This window comes from Trichechus manatus, unplaced genomic scaffold (genome assembly GCF_000243295.1).
Source record: "Trichechus manatus latirostris isolate Lorelei unplaced genomic scaffold, TriManLat1.0 scaffold00094, whole genome shotgun sequence".
NCBI lineage: Eukaryota > Metazoa > Chordata > Mammalia > Sirenia > Trichechidae > Trichechus > Trichechus manatus.
Window position 1 is genome coordinate 7,847,819 of NW_004444030.1, and position 16,270 is coordinate 7,864,088.

The 16,270-nt window shown below is 43.9% G+C and overlaps 1 protein-coding gene across 5 annotated transcripts in view; it reads left to right on the forward strand.

Moving 5' to 3' along the window:
* Positions 1–16,270, forward strand: part of DIXDC1 (DIX domain containing 1) — a 100,829-nt gene that overhangs the window by 62,013 nt on the left and 22,546 nt on the right. For 4 of the 5 annotated variants that reach the window (XM_023736976.1, XM_004382502.2, XM_023736977.1 and 1 more), the window contains 5 exons: positions 5,616–5,728; positions 7,417–7,565; positions 11,518–11,607; positions 12,887–12,940; positions 14,076–14,126. In XM_023736976.1, coding sequence (XP_023592744.1) covers positions 5,616–5,728; positions 7,417–7,565; positions 11,518–11,607; positions 12,887–12,940; positions 14,076–14,126 — 457 coding nt within the window. Of the gene's footprint in view, positions 1–1,493; positions 1,948–5,615; positions 5,729–7,416; positions 7,566–11,517; positions 11,608–12,886; positions 12,941–14,075; positions 14,127–16,270 lie in introns of those variants that run through there. The other variant, XM_004382503.2, reaches the window with a different exon arrangement.

Genomic DNA, 16,270 nt, shown 5'->3' on the forward strand with positions numbered 1-16,270 from the left:
AAGCTCTTCTGTAAATGTTTTGTAGAATTCTCCAGTGAAGCCATCTGGGCCAGGGCTTTTTTTGGTGGGTAGTTTTTTTATTACCTTTTCAATCTCTTCTCTTGTTATGGGTCTGTTCAGATTTTCAACATCAAGATGTGCTTTTTAAAGAATTTATTTACTGAGGCAAAATTCAGGTAGCATAAAATTAAACATTAACCATCTTAAAGTGTACAATTCAGAGGCATTAGTACATTCACCATGTTGTGCAACAATCACCTCTATCTAGTTCCAAGACATTGTCATCTCCCAAAAGGAAATCCCATACCAATTAAGCAATAGGTGTGCCTTAACAAGAATCTGAACTACGTAGTTCTTCCTTGCTTGCTTTTTAGACTATCACTTGGTACAGAATCAAAGGATGTTTGGCTGTATAATGAGATCCATTGCTTCCTGCATGCCTTTCACTCCTCTGAGCCTGATAGTGCCTGCCAGAGTTAGAGAGAGAGGGAACGAGAAAGAGAAAAGTCTAGATTTCTTCCTGAGAGCACCTTCTTCCTTCCTCCCAGGCAGCAGGACTCAGACCGGGGTGCTGTGAGACAGTGTGGATTAGGGACCTGAAGACAGTCTTCCAGAAGAGGGGTCAGAGGAGAATTGTTTGCATTCCCCTTTCTGTTTTTCACTCCTTTAAGTTGCCATTTTCATCCAATGCCGACCCCTCACGCGCCCTTTTTTCTCAGTGAGTCCCCGGGGAAGGAGAGGCCTTCCTACCGCTGCCTGGCATATTCTGCCCTCCCAGCTCAGGGGGAGCCCCACCTAATGGCTCTGTGACCCCTGAAGAGGCCAGGAGACTCGGGTTGTGACTCAGGACGCGGAATGACTCGGATGACAGGAAAGATAGCCTCTGCTGTCTCATCCCCCTCCCCCTTGACCTTGAGCCACCTGGCCGGGCCCTGCCCACCTGTTGCTTCCTAAACCTAGTCAACCTCGGGCCAGCCTCTCACTGTATGCAAGCAAAATGATTCTCAGTTGGTAAAAAAGAAAACATGAAACGCTGGAGGGGAAGGGGGGAGGAGATAGGCTTACAGCGGGCTTCCGGAGGAGCCCCTGAGTCTCTGCCCGCCAGCGTCCCCCTCCCGCGGGGAGTCGGGCCGAGCCGCATTCGGGGTGAACATACCCAGACCTCTGTGTGCACGAAGGAGGGGTCGGATTAGAGAAAGCAACGTTTTCAGCCGCCGGGTTCTCAGAACAGCGACCACCAGACCCCTCCTGTGATTCTCGCGAGCGGCGGCCTATCCGCGTGCTCCCTGTGTGCTCCCAGGCCCCGCCCCTGTCCCCCGGCCCTCGCCCCCCTTACTTTGCCCTGCGCTCCAGTGGTCTGGCGGGCGGAGCGCCGGGCTGGGTCCAAGCCCAGCGCTGCCTGGCAGCGTGTGACAGCCTGGGAAGGGAGGGGAGGGGACAGGAGCGGAGGGGAGAGGCGGCCGCGGAGCTGGGATTACCCACACGCTTGCCCCTGGGGACTACACCGCGGAGCCGAAGCCGCCGGGACCGTTTCTCCCGTTTGGAGATGGGTTGAGATGCCTCCTCCTAGGGGGATGCCCGGAGCTGCGCGACCCAACAGACCACGATGCAGCTGCCAGGGACCGGCAGGCTGCGAGAGGTGGCGGCTTCCGCCGAGGCTGGGCTGCTGCAGTGCTTGAGCTGCCGGGACAGCACGCTTCAGACGCGGGAGCATCCCCATCTCTGGGGCGAGACGCCTGGCTCTCTGTCCGGCCTGCTTTCTCCCGCGATTGGAACAAGTAGCTCTGTAGTTAGCTTGCCCGTGGAGTCGTTCTTTGGGCCCCATCGTGGACAGGCATGCCCGAATTTGGGAACGATGTGACTCTGAGCTTGCCACTTCACCCAGGGAAGCAGGTTTGCTGAAGCCGGAGCCAAGAGAGGGACCATGGGAGGGACACAAGTCAAATGGTGAGCTGAGACCACACTGGCTTTGGAGGTGGGGGCATGGGTGGGGAGCAGGGCCAGGACTGTGGAATGCTGTTGGCCAGAGACAAACAGGGATGGGTGCCCGCAATACGCTGGAGACCACAGGCTGCTGGCCTAGGATGATCACTATAACATACAGTGGGGTTAGGAAGCTGAGCCAGCATAGGGGAAGGAGGGACCCTTTACTCTGTGTCTCTGCTAAGGGAGGGTACTTCCCAGAGGACAGGATTCTCTTCCTAATTGCCTGTTACCCATTTTCTTAAAAATTGACTCCAGTCTAATTTGGAAGGATCTTTGCTGGGGGATTGCTTGTCTGATAATTGGAGAGATGTTAAACCTTTGGGAGGAAAGAAACGTATCAGTCTGACCCGATTTGGAATCAGTCATTCCCTGACCCCTGAGAGGATTATCATGGCAAGTAGGGGATTACTTGTTTATAAAATAGGGCCTTTAAGCTAATCAGGGAGGAGTCTAAGCCTTATAATTAATTGCATTAAATACTTTCCTCTGACTTGAGGCATAGGATTTAAAGCTCCTTCCTCATCCATGAGGTGCTTCTTAGGGAGGCAAGCAGATGCCTCCTCTCACAACGTGTTGCCTCAGGATTTTTATTCCTCAGGTGCTTTATCTTTTCACTTGGCCTCTAGTCTCATGGTCTTAGCTCTATGTGGCCTCTTAGACTGGCAGCCTCAATTCAAGAAAGAAATGTTGTTTTCCGTTGGCTGCTGTGCCACTCCCCCAACGGGGTTGGAGATCCAGACATCCGCCTCCTTCTGCCCTTATATGGGAGACAGCTCACTTAGGAGGGAGAAGGTGGAGCTGGGCATGCGTCTGTGGAAATAGAGCTATGCTTTTAGGAAACCAGTTTTCCAGCATCCTAAGTTCACACTAGCACCGCCCCCCTATTCGTCTCACACATAGCCACTGTGGTCCAGCCAAAAGCAGGCAGTGGAACATGTAATCCATAGCACCTTGTCAGCTGAGAAAGTGCTGTTTTATTTGTCTTCAAAGAGGAGCAGCTGTTGCAGGCCTCTTTCTGCACTTGAATCCCCATTTCTGTAAGAAGGCAGGTGTCTGATCAGTCATAAATCTATTTTCCTTATAAATGACACAGTACTCTTAGAGCTAAGGTGTGCCCGACCCATACCAAAAAACCAAAGCCGTTGCTGCTGAATAGATTCCGACACATATTGCCTGGCCTAAGCCATAGTGTATTTTCAGTTCCCTCATATGCATGTGAAAGCTGGACAATGAGTAAAGAAGACTGAAGGAGAATTGATGCCTTTGAATTATGGTTTTGGCGAACAATATTGAATATACCATGGACTTCCAGAAGAACGAACACATATGTCTTGGAAGAAGTATAGCCAGAATGCTCCTTAGAAGCGAGGATGGCAAGACTTTGTCTTAAGACGTACTTTGGACTTGTTATCAGGAGGGACCAGTCCCCGGAGAAAGACATCTTGCTTGGTAAAGTAGAGCATTAGCGAAAAAGAGGAAGACTCTCAACGAGGTGGATTGACATAATGGCTGCAACAGTTGGTTCAAACATAGCGAGGATTGTGAGGATGGTGCAGGGCTGGGCAGTGTTTCATTCTGTTATACACAGGGTTGCTATGAGTCAGAACCAACTCAACAGCACCTAACAACAATAACAACACCACCACCACCTTAGACGAGTGCTTTTCCAGAAGCTAATTCATATTGGCCTGGAAGGCAGATTGCCTTAGTTGTGAAAGATGGCTAACAGAGCTCTATAAAGCAATCCCCATTTCTGAAGAATACTTCTTTCCACTCCCTGCCCTTCTTGCCAGTCCAGAGAGTAGATCTGTAAGATGGTTAAGTGACTTCCTTTAATTTGAAGAAGAAAAAAATTGTTTAAAAAATTCTATGGTGTTCAAGTACTGCAGACTCCACCAGACTGAGTCCAGCACAACTAGGTGGTGCCCGACTACCACCATCGACTGCTCTGACAGGGATCACAATAGAGGGTCTCGGACAGAGCTGGAGAAAAATGTAGAACAAAATTCTAACTTACAAAAAAAGATCAGACTTACTGGTTCTGACAGAGACTATAGAAACCCTGAGAGTATGGCCCCTGGACACTCTTTTAACTCAGTAATGAAGTCACTCCTGAGGTTCACCCTTCAGCCAAAGATTAGACAGGCCCATAAAACAAATGAGACTAAAGGGGCACACTAGCCCAGGGGCAAGGACTAGAAGGCAGGAGGGGACAGGAAAGCTGGTAATGGGGAGAGTGTTGACATGTTGTGGGGTTGGTAACCAATGTCACAAAACAATATGTGTACTAATAGTTTAATGAGAAGCTAGTTTGTTCTGTAAACCTTCTTCTATAGTACAAAAAAAAAAAAAAATTCTGTGGTTCTAATAAGGAAGAGAACACGTTACTGGTTGAGGTCATTCCCACCAAGCCTTTAAAACACCTGGGAGAATGCAACACTAGTCTTTAGGCTGTTTCAGAGGTTTTGAAGTTTCTGACTACCACCACTATGCTTGGCTCTGGTTTTTACTGGTTTCTAGGAAGATGAAATGTTAACTCTTGATCATGGTGGCTGTGGGATTAGCCTGGGAGACTACAGGGGCACATTAAGTGGGTCAGTGAATCCTAGACACTTCCACTGTTGTCTGGGTGATGGATTTGGAAAGAATTTCTGAGAGGGGGCTGGGCCTGCAGACCCCACAGCCCCTGAGATTGTTTCAGTGCTCGTGTTCTCAAGGTGCGGCACAAAGAAAAATGGCTCTTCAGACAGACTCCTTTCCCCCTATCAGATGGAAGTGTCAGCCTCACATACCCATCCTGATTTGTAGATTTGCTATAGCTGGGGAGATGTAAAATTCCGAGTCCTTGAAAATTGAGCAATTCCTTCTAAGGATAGCAGTCATATTGAGAACTTAAGAATTGTTGAGATGGTTTCTGATGACAGTTGGAACATACTCTGGCAGAGATATAAATAGCTCTGATGGGAGTAAATCAAGTAAATGGCTGTTGCCTTTACTATCCTCTAGCAGGTCTTTCCGCTTTTGATGTATTATCCTTCTCCTTATCTAGCCTGACATGATACACACTCCAGTGATTTCTCCCCTATGAATGCCCTTCTTCCTGTCCTCTCTGGGATCAACCTAGAGCTGATCTGCCATGGTCACTCTCCTGGTTCTACTCATCTCTGTGTTGGAAACAGACTTTTTTTTTTTTTTTGCAAACAGAATTTCCTTCCAGCTCCCAAAGCTACTAAGACAAATACTCCTATACTCCTATTAGTCACTGAACTGAGGCTGGGGGTGGTGGTGGTGGAGCTGGTGGTGATGGGAATTAAAAATAAAACAAAACAAAACTTGAGTTCTTTAAATGCTAGATTACCCATCCTTTTGATGAATGAGTCTCTCCTCAATGAATTAGGCTTAAAGGCAGCCTTGGTGTGGAAAAGACATCCTAGGCCAGGGTATTTCATTCATTCAAAATTCATTTCATTCATTCAGCAAATATTTGTTCTTATTGTGGGCCAAGTGCTGTGTTAGGCATTAGGAGTAAGATAAATAAGAATGTGTATCTGGGATAAATTATGAAAGTTGGCTTCTAAACAACCGTTCATAATAACTATTTTTTTTCTTTTCTTTTCCTTCTATCACAGCCTGACTTCACCTAGTCCAATCCACAGTGCAAAGAGTGAATCCATTATAACTCAGTCAGAGGAGAAGGTGGATTTTGTGATTATCCCCTCTGAAGGAATAGAGAACAGAACAGGTACTGTCTATCAGCCTGCCCAAGTTGGCTCAGGGAATAGACCTCAGATTAAAGAGTTTGGGAGTCCTGACTATCCACCTATAAATTCCCTAGCCTTCTCCCTGTCTATGGTCTATACATGCAGGGTGAGCTCTAGAGGATTCTAATGCCTTTGGGGCTAATTAATGTGGCTATCCTCTTGCAGAATGCCACTTCTGATGTCCTAGCTGTCAGAAATCTTGCAGCAGCCTAGACAGGCCCTTCCTCAGCTGGCTGCCTATGAATTAGGAAATGACTTTGGAACAGTTAGAAGCCTTACTTAAGTAAACAATTTTTATTCCTGTTTTATGCAAATAGTTGGTGCCAGGAATGTATAGTATGAGCTGAAGTGCCTATGAACGTACAATAGAGAGCAGGTCTACATCAGGCTTGGTATGAGGGGGTATAGAAGGGACCATGAGTTCCCTATGTTTAGACTTCTCCTTGTTGTTCTTGTTAGGTGTCGTTGAGTCAGTTTTGATTCATAGCAACCCCATGTGACAGAGTAGAACTGCTATAGGGTTTTCTAGGCTGTAATCTTTATGGGAGCAGATTGCTAGGTCTTTCTCCTGTGGAGCCACTGGGTGAGTTCAAACTGCCAACCTTTCAGTTAGCAGCCAAGCACTTAACTGTTGCACCACCAGGGCTCCTTTGAGTTCTCCTTAATCTGTCTCAGCTGCTCTCCTTTTTCTTATATAAACATGAAGGGTGTATGGAAGAAGCAAAGCATGTGATTTAGATGAAGTTTTATTCACCTGTAAAGGGTATAGTGACGCTAAAGCCCTCAGAAGAAAAACTGGAGTTAAATTCTTCCTTACTCTGCACCCCTGTTAGCCCATCATTAGAACCAGAGTGTCAGTCAGAAATTCCCAGGGCCCTGGGGAGGGAGACGGAGAGCATTTATTGAGTGCCTGCTCTGTGCCGCGTACCACAGGCCGTGCACATAAGTTACCTCATTTGATCTTCACAACAACCCAGAGGGATTATACTTGTTCCATGGATCAAGAAACTTACTCAAGGAATTTATCCTGTTATTGTCCATCAAGTATTTGAAATGGCTGTGCATACAGTTAGATAGGATAAAATAGATGAGAAACCAGAGCAAAGAGACTGTAGAGGTAAGTAAACAAAACTAGCGGGAGAGACTAACAACCTGGGCAAGTATGCTTTAGATGGTTTGTTTCTTGTGTGACTCACACAATGCTATATGCGACAAGGGGTTCCGTTGTTATGACTGAATGGTCAAAGGAGTATTGAATTGAAGTCTCCCCTCTAATGCTCCAGAGTAACCAAGAGGAATTTTGTGTTCATTGCATCTGACAGGATAACTCCTCTCTTCGTACCTGGTAAAATCAGGCTCTGGAAATCCCAGTTCTAGAGAATTAAGAGTAAAATCTATGTGTCTTATACCAAGACTTGGCCCAGGAGGGAGTCTTATTGCTCCCTAAGGGTTCTAAAGAGGATAGATTTCCCTAACAGGGTAACTGATGCTTCTGTGAGCCTGGACCTGACAGCCAATTCTTTTATGCCCCACAACACCCCCTAGTGGAGAGTCCAGTTTGTGTCAGGAGGACAGGTTCAGAAGGCAGGTGACCTGAACCTGTAAACGCTTTCTGCTGGAAATTCAGTTTCCATCAACATGAACTCTACTCCCTGCTGTCATTTTGTAGAGGAGATAGATTCTCCAGTATTCCGAGACTGGCGACCAGGGAGCCCAGGAACCTACTTGGAGACCTCATGGGAAGAACAGCTTTTGGAACAACAAGAACATTTAGAAAAAGAAATGGAGGAAGCAAAGAAAATGATATCAGGACTACAGGTAGCTCTTTTGCTTGTACTTCGTTTGTCCTGGTGTACTGATTATTATATTTAAATCACTCTCATCAATTGAAAATAAACTGATTTTTGTTGTGTATGAGGGCAGAGTGGAACAGGGAGTTTAGATAAAAGGAGTTGGTACACAAAGAACAGAAAATGCCTTATATGTGAGTACTCCTAAATGGACTTGATGGACTCTTGTTTATAGCACAGCTCTTAAGATTTCAGCAAGCCCAGGAGCCATTATTGACCCCTACCAAAGACTTATTCTGGCTCTCTGCTTCACAGGTGGGTTTCTCCCTTGTACGCCGCTAACAGACCTGCAATTGCAGCTTTCACCAAAGATGGCACTGTGAATAGTCAGAGGTTTTCTCCTACAAATTCTCCAGCAGGAAAGGAACAAGAGCTAGTTAGTCATACCAGGTTCCATTTGAGTCCAGCTAAGGGACTTGGCTCACTCCTAATGCATTTGCAAGTAGATGCCAAGACATACTGATCAGCTAGAAGAGGTTTTCCTTGAGCAACAAAGCCCTTCAGTTTTTCTTATACCTGCAGCACTGGCTTGGCCAGTCTCCCTCAGGGACGGGTTGACCCACTTGACATAATTCCCACCCTGAATGATCCCCCCTGGTCCCCTCTCTGTCCCTGTTTGAGGGGACCCCTTGTAGTATGCTGATGACTCTGAAATTGCTAGGAATATTCCTTCCTCTTTGTACCGGGAACTGCACTGCTTCTGAATTGTCAAATATTTATGGACACGTAAACAAAGCCCACATTATGTGTGTGGCTCAGGCAGCCGCCAGGCGATGGAGGGCGTGCTCCCAGCCAGCCAGCAACAGGGTGGGGACACAAAGGGCTCCTAAAGAAAAAAGGAGATTGGTGCTGTGGTAGAACAATTTGCGTAATGTATGCCCCAGGAACTGAGAAGGGTTGGAGAAATGTTTACTGCCTAAGCATTCCCTAGGAGAGAGTTGATTTTCCATTTGCTCTGTATTTTAAAAACGACAATCTTGTAAGGCCATTTAGATCCCTTTTCTCTGACTCCATTAAGGAGTACCTTAATGGAATGTTTTTTCAAGCTATGCTTTAATAGGACATACTCCTTGGAGAACTTTGGGATTATACTCAACCGGGTTTTTCCCAGGATAATTTGCATTATATGAACACAGATATCCATCAGTTTGACTCTTAGTTTGGTTTGCATGTCTCGGTCTGGGAGAAATCCGAGGGCAGATTAGACAGAAAAAGAAAAGAATTGACAGGCAGAAAGTCAGCATCCTAATATTCCCTGCAAACAGAGGCATTTTAATTCACAGCCACATGATCACAATGAGAATTCAGTTCCATTGTAGAATACAAAAGGGCTCACAGTGTCCTCTGGGCTTCTTAACTCTTTGATGAACAAGTTGCATGCTAAGCTACACCCAGGATTTCTGACTTTTTAGTATGCCTTAGTTACAGCTGGGTGAACAAATTGCTATTAGAGTTGATATTTCAGTAATGCTGCTCTCCCTTAGCTCCCTGCAGCCCTGAGCCTCTTTATATGTCTGCACTCTTCACCCCAGCCCCATGGCATAACCAAATACATTTAGTTTATGAAATTATTAATTAGTGCTTGGTAGAGCAACCATTGACTGGACTGAAAAATGTTCTTTTTATACTAACATTTGTGATAGAATTTGTGTTATATTTGTTGAAACGGAATTTGACCTCTGTAATTCTTCTCTTTTGATTGAATTGTGGCAAAATCATGGTATAAAATGGGGACACAGTTTTAAAAATCTTACACTGAGCTGATAGGTCTCATAATACCTACCTGTAGGGGTGGATCCAAGTTTTGGGGGTTCTACAGCATATGCAATTTGGGGGACCTTCTTTAAGAATAAATTATAAAACTCTGAAGACAATATTAGGTGTAGGGTCTAGGAAGGGAACAGAACAAATGAGGGACTCTAAAGCTTGAGCTTCCTTAGCTTTACAGTAAATCTGTTCCCCCCCATCACCCCACCACTACTGATATTCTAATAAAAACAAAGTCTGGTATGGGGAGATGAAATGAATGAGGACATCTCTATAGATGTTTTCCTTCTTGTTCTGTCTAGGCTGCCTTGGGAGTAAAAATGCAGAATTATTAAAACAAACAAAAATCAAACAAACCCAAGTCAGTGGTATTCCAAATAGTTCATTATAATAAACTTTCCTAAGCCTTGATAATGTCACACTGCTTTTAGCTCACTCTCCATCTGGTAAAATTCAGTCCGAGCAGCTATGGTTTGAAGTGTGTTCTGTCACTTCTAAAAGGAAGGTTTGTTTTTAGATTTTCTTCTGGGGCCAAGGAACTTTGGAGCAGAGGATTCGTGTATGTCCCAAAAGATGAAAGAGGCCTAGAGCATGGGCCGTGGCAAAAAGAATTCCAGATGGTCCCCAGATTTGCAATTAGATGTATCTAAGCAATACCAGAAGGAGCCCTGGTCGTGCAGTGGTTTAGTGCTTGGCTGCTAACTGAAAGGTTGATGGTTCAAACCCACCAGCCGCTCCAAGGAAGAAAGATGTGGCAGTCTGCTTCCCTAACGATTACAGCCTTGGAAACCCTATAGGGCAGTTCTACTCTGTTCTGTAGGGTCCGACTATGAGTCAGAATCGACTCTATGGCAACAGGTTTTTGGAAGCAATACCAGTACCAGTTGCCATCGAGTCAGTTACAACTCATGACAACCCCATGTGTGTCAGAGTAGAACTGTGCTCCGTAGGGTTTTCAATGGTTGATTTTTTGGAGTTAGACCACCAGGCCTTTCTTCTAAGGCCCCTGTTGGTGGACTCAATCCTCCAACCTTTCGGTTAGCAGCTCAGGGTGTTTACCATTTGTATTAGCCAGAGGCTCCATCTAAGCAATACAAAAACAAACCCATTGCAGTCGACCCTATAGGACAGAGTAGAACTGCCCCATAAGGTTTCCGAGGAGTGGCTGGTGGGTTTGAACTGCCAACTTTTTTGGTTAGCAGCTGATCTCTTAAACACTGCACCACCAGCACTCCATCTAAGCAATAGAGGTATTTAAACAGCTTTTTTTCTCCCCTCACCCACAACCAAAACTGCTTGTCCTTTTGTGTTTCATGCATCTACCTAAGTATCCAAAACAGAAATCTGGCCATCCGCCTTGAATCTTTTCTCATTCTTCTCTCTACATCCAGTAAACCACCAATCAAATTGCCAAGGAGATTTCTAGAGGAAGCTGGGTTGTGATTTCAATTTGGGGTGAGCTCCATGTCCAACTCTGAGCTGTCAAATAAAAAACAAATCCAGACTTAATAAAGAGAGACTTTATTCAAAAGGAGAAGAAGGGACTATTGCACCAGGGAGAATGCTCTGACCAGAAGATCAGCAAGTGTCTCAAGAGTTGGGCAGAAAGGCTTTTCTTTTAGAGAGAGAGAGGTGTAGACAAGGGTAGAAAGAACTGGGTGTGGGGAAGTGGGATGAAAGGGTGTCTTGTGATCAGTTAGTAGATCAGAGAATGATTTGCACTGAGGCCGGCCTATTTTCTGGGAAGGGCCTTTAGGGAGGGGTTGTATGCTGGCTCAGGCTGAGGGGTAGGCCAAAGTTCAGAGACCTGGAGGAAGGAGAGAGGCTTAACCAAAGTTCTGTTAACAAGCATTTTGATTGATCAGTGAGGATAGGCAGCTCAGTTAATCAGTTATGAGGCAAAGAATGGGAATTTGGAGGGTCTGTGGTTTACCTTGTCACAGGTAGACAAGGGGGCATCTGTGTGTCTTATCTAAGTCTTATGGGGAAGAGTGATTCTTTGCAGTAAGCCCTTTTCCAGAACACCAAGGGGGGGAGGTTTCTTAATCTTCAATGTTTTCCAAGATCACAGGGCTCAAGTATAAAATTAAACATTGTCAGAGCTAAGTCATCTGATGGGGAATTAAGTTTCTTTCTGCTGTGTGGTTATTCAGGCCTTACTACTCAATGGATCCTTACCTGAAGATGAACAGGAGAGGCCCTTGGCCCTCTGTGAACCAGGAGTCAAGCCTGAGGAACAGTTGGTGAGCTCCCTCTTTTGTGAATGGACACTAAATCATCTGGCTTATATATTCAACTTTTTCTTTCTTTTTTTTTTACTTTTGACACTGTTGACCATGCCTCTTGAAATGCTCTCTTCCCCTTATTCCAATTCTCTTGGTTTTTCCTACTACCTTTTTGATGACTGTTTCTTTCTGTCATTCATTCAGTCAGTCAACAGATATTGAGTGCCAAGTATGTGCCAGGAACTCCTTCAAGGTGCTGGGGATATGGTAGTGAACAAAACATACCTAAATATCCTACCCTCTACCCTCGTGGAATTTACATTCATGTCTCCTTTAGAAGCATCTCTTTCTTTCTATGCTTTAAATGTTGGTGCTCCTCAGCGTTCCACTGTGGGCTCATTTCTCTTATACATTCACCTGGGAAATTATCTGCCTTCACTCATTTCCCACCTGACTCAGTTTTGCCTCTCCAATATTTATTTCCAGCTCAGCTCTCCCTATGGAGTTCTAGATTTGTATGTGCAATATATAACCTCCTGCTGATTATCTGCATTTATATGTCCCGTAAGCATCTCAATTTCAATGTGTACTAAATTAAACAGCTTTTATCTCTCCTCCCACGACCACCAAAATGACTTGTCTTTGTGTGTTCTACATCTTATCATTATCTATCTATCTAAATGCCCAAAATAGAAATCTGGGCATTATCCTCCAATTCTTTCTAATTTTTCTCTCTACATCCAATCACTGAGTTTTCTCAGTTTACATTTTTAATATCTCCATCCATTTTTCTCCATTCTCATAGCCACTACCTTAGTTCAGACCGTCATCCAGTACTCTAGAGGCCTTCCAACTGGTTTTCCTGATTTCTCTCCTGACCCCCTCTAACCCATTTTTTTAAAATAAAACCTCAGGAGTAATTTACCTTAAAGGCAAATTTCATTTTCCGTTCCTTTGCATACAACTTTTCATTGGTTCCCCATTGCCATCACTGGCTTTTCATGAGCTGGCCTGGCCACTGTTTTTCTCTCCAGCTTCACCTCTTGCCATTTCTCCTTCCCCTTTCCTCACCCTGCACCCAGCATACACTTACTCACTCTAAGCTTTATCCATACTGATGTACATGCAGCACCCTGGGCATATAATTCCACTAGGGCGGGGATTGTTTCCTGTTCTTCTTTGTATCCAGGGTGCAGAGCCTCGCATCCTAGGTATTCAGTAAATATTTGTGAGTGAATGGCCTCTGAACTTTACAGCATATAGTATAGTATATAATCATCTCTTTGTCTTAATACAGATTATAATCCAAAGTCGTCTGGATCAGAGTATGGAGGAGAATCAGGACCTAAAGGTATGTCAGGACATGCACATTTTATACTTTCAAAAATACTATGGGGATATTATACCAATTTCAGGACAGTAATGGGGGCAAGGGGCAGAGTTAGGACTTTAGCTATATCTGTAATTATGCCTTTAATTTAGAGAGAGAGATCTGTCCTAAACGTGGCAAAATGGTAGTTCCTTTTTGATCTTAGTTGTGGGTATAGGTGTCTATGTCATTATTGGTTGCACTTTTCTATATGTTTGAAATGTTTCATAGTTTTGCTTTGTTTTTTAATTAAAAGAAAAAAAAAACGATCTAATATCAATATGGTCTTTTTTTAAAAGAATACTTCCCAGAATTCTTTTAGGTCAGTGGTTCTTAACTTCATTTGGGTCACAGGTATATGACTAAAGCTAGAAATATGCAAGTGTGCGTGCACACGTTCACAGATTGAAATTTTTAATAAAGGAACTTTTGAGCCCATCTGTGGAGTCCAAGTTTAGAAATCCCAGTTTAGACGTGTTTATTACAGACTGTTGGTGTGATGCAATAGGAAAAGACGAGAGCAGGTCTGGGTTATGGGTGTTCCCCTCCTAACATATCTTTCCTAGTGACAATCATATACATATATTGAATCTCTTGTAAGGGAAGGCTAATTACTCAGTATTTCATTATTAGGCTAAATGTGCTTTTGTTTGGTCCATAAAGAGCAATACCTTCTGGAGGAATCAAAAGTACTCAGACCCTGTGCTGAACATTAAGAACTGAGATAATTATTTAATGACATTGGGAGTAGACATACTAAGATGTGATCATATATTTCAGTGGAGGGATTTAAATTATGACTAGGTTTTCCTGTCAGCAAAGATTGCTGAATATAGGAAAGCAAGTCTTTGCAGATGTATGGCATCTTCTTTCTTGGCGAGACTCTTCTCTACCTGGGTGCAGTTCAGCCTAGGTGTCACAGGGAAGAATGGTATGGGCCCTGCTGTTGTTTCTACGGGCCAGCTTTACTGCTTACCAGACCTGCTTTCTGCTTCAGTAGGCAGGTAATTTTTCATGGAATGATCATCTGGGTATTGTCCTCTTACAGACAGAATGAGGTAATGCTTCTGAAGCAACCCAGATGCTACCATCTGATCTAACTATATTTGGTTTACAGAAGGAGCTGCTGAAATATAAACAAGAAGCCAGAAACTTACAGGGGATAAAGGTAAAAAGACGACATTTTACTCTTTAAATAAAATCTCTGAGGTAAAGTTATCTGCTGGTGAGGGTGGGTACTAGGAGGATAGTTGGGTCCTATAGTCAGTTCTTGTGTAGATGCTGGGTGCCTTAAACAGGCTCTGGGCCATTGGTAAAGAAAGGGCTTTTTGGGTGGGAAGTGAAATATGTTGAGTATACGTTTGTTTCTCACTGAGGCGTACTTCTAGTAGTAATGACTCATAGTGCTGTCACTTCCCTCTGTGCTATCTTGGTTGTCTGTATATGTACAATGCTCCCCTTTAGTTCTAGGGCAGAAAGTCCTTTTTTAAAAATATAAATTTACTTAGTTTTTGAATAGTTAATAACATTCCAGTGGTTTAAAGTTAAAAAGTACATAAGGATCAACTGTGAAAAGTCTTCTTTCCAGCTCTGTTCCCCAGTCACCTAGTTCTCCATCCTAGAGGCAAATTATATTATCAGGAAATATGTGTGTATGTAATTTCTCTCCTCATTTTTACCCAAATGGTAATATAACTATAAAGACTACTTGGCACCTTGTTGTTTTTACTTCGCAGTGTGTTTTGGAGATCATTCTATTTCAGTAAATAAAGACCTTCCTAGGTCTTTTTATGTCTGCATAAAAGCTCTGATAAAACTATTTCAAAAAATTTCAACATATATTTACATTCAATTCTCACAACATACTACATAGTATTCCAACATATGTACATATGATAATTTATTTAATTAGTCTCCTGTTGATGGTCTTTTAGGGTTATTTCCAATCTTTTGCTAATATAAATCATGCGCCAGCTAATGACCTTAGATATATTCTGTTTTGCCCAAGTGGGAGTATATCTGTTGAATAAGTACCTAGAAGTGGAAGAGGATGTTCTTAAACTGCCACTTTTCCCCTCTTCCCTCCACTCCCATTCGTGGGCTAGAGTGTAACTAAGCAGCATTTTCCAAAGTGTATTCTATAGCCTTAGTCCTTTGAGACACTTAAAGAAAAAAAAAAAGTGTTCCAAGGTCAAATAAGTTTGAGAAATTCCCTAGAGGCTTAAAGATCACAGGGAATAGCAGCCTATTAAAGGACCTGAGAACTGAGAATCACTAACCACAGAAGTATTTGTCCCCCTATGCAACACTTACTACATCCCATGGAGCATACTTTAAGAGATGTTCTTCTAAACTACTGATTCCGAGACATCTTAGACTATCTTTGCCACATACCGTCATGGCAGGCAGCATATTTGAGAATGGGCTGTCACGTTCTCAGAGCTTGCACCATTACTTTGCAGTCTAGAGAGAAAAGTCAGGGCTAATATACTGGAAACAGGGAGAAGTAGCCCAAGACCATTAGCTCCCTTTGAAGTCACCATGGTTGGAGGAATGTGTGGTAGCTGACTCTCACAAGTAAGTATTTACCACTCACCTTTTCTTAGGCATGGTGGGAACCAAGAGGGCCCAAGCTGAGTGAAAAAGAACCTAAAACTAGTAAGATATACCAGTTTTAGGAAATTGGGAAAAGGAACCATCAGTCTAAGAACAGTTCTAAGTAGTGGAACTACATAATCTCAATCCTGGTCCAGACTAAGCATTGGAAGTAGGGCAGGAGCAGGGTTCTGGAAGATGGCATGGGAATGATTCCAGGGATTCTATGTGAACAGAGGGGGCAGGCAGGGATAGGGTCCAGTTCTCTAGGAAATGGGGGCTGGGCAGAGAGGTGGGAAGAAAAAGAGCTAATATAAACTGCATATTTAAATTTCCAGGATACAGATGGGAAAGCCAAGGTGGGAGGAAGGAGAGGGCATTGTCCAAGGTCAGGTTTACAAAGCAGTAAGCGGTACACTTGTAATTTGAATGTAGGCCTATCTGATCCCAGAGGCCACTCATTCTCACTCTAGCATACCATGCTATTAGGAATAAAACCAAAAAACCCAAACCCTTTGCCGTCAAGTCAATTCCGACTCATAGAGTAGAACTGCGTCAGGAATGAAGTGGAGGTAAAAATCAGATTTCAGTCAGCTTGGTAGGACAATGGGTAGGATTTTCCTTTAGATGCTAATGTCCTGGAGGGGGACAGAAAAACCCCTGCTCAGCTCCTTATGGAAAGACCCTTATACTCCTTTTGTCTCTCAGTTTGACAGA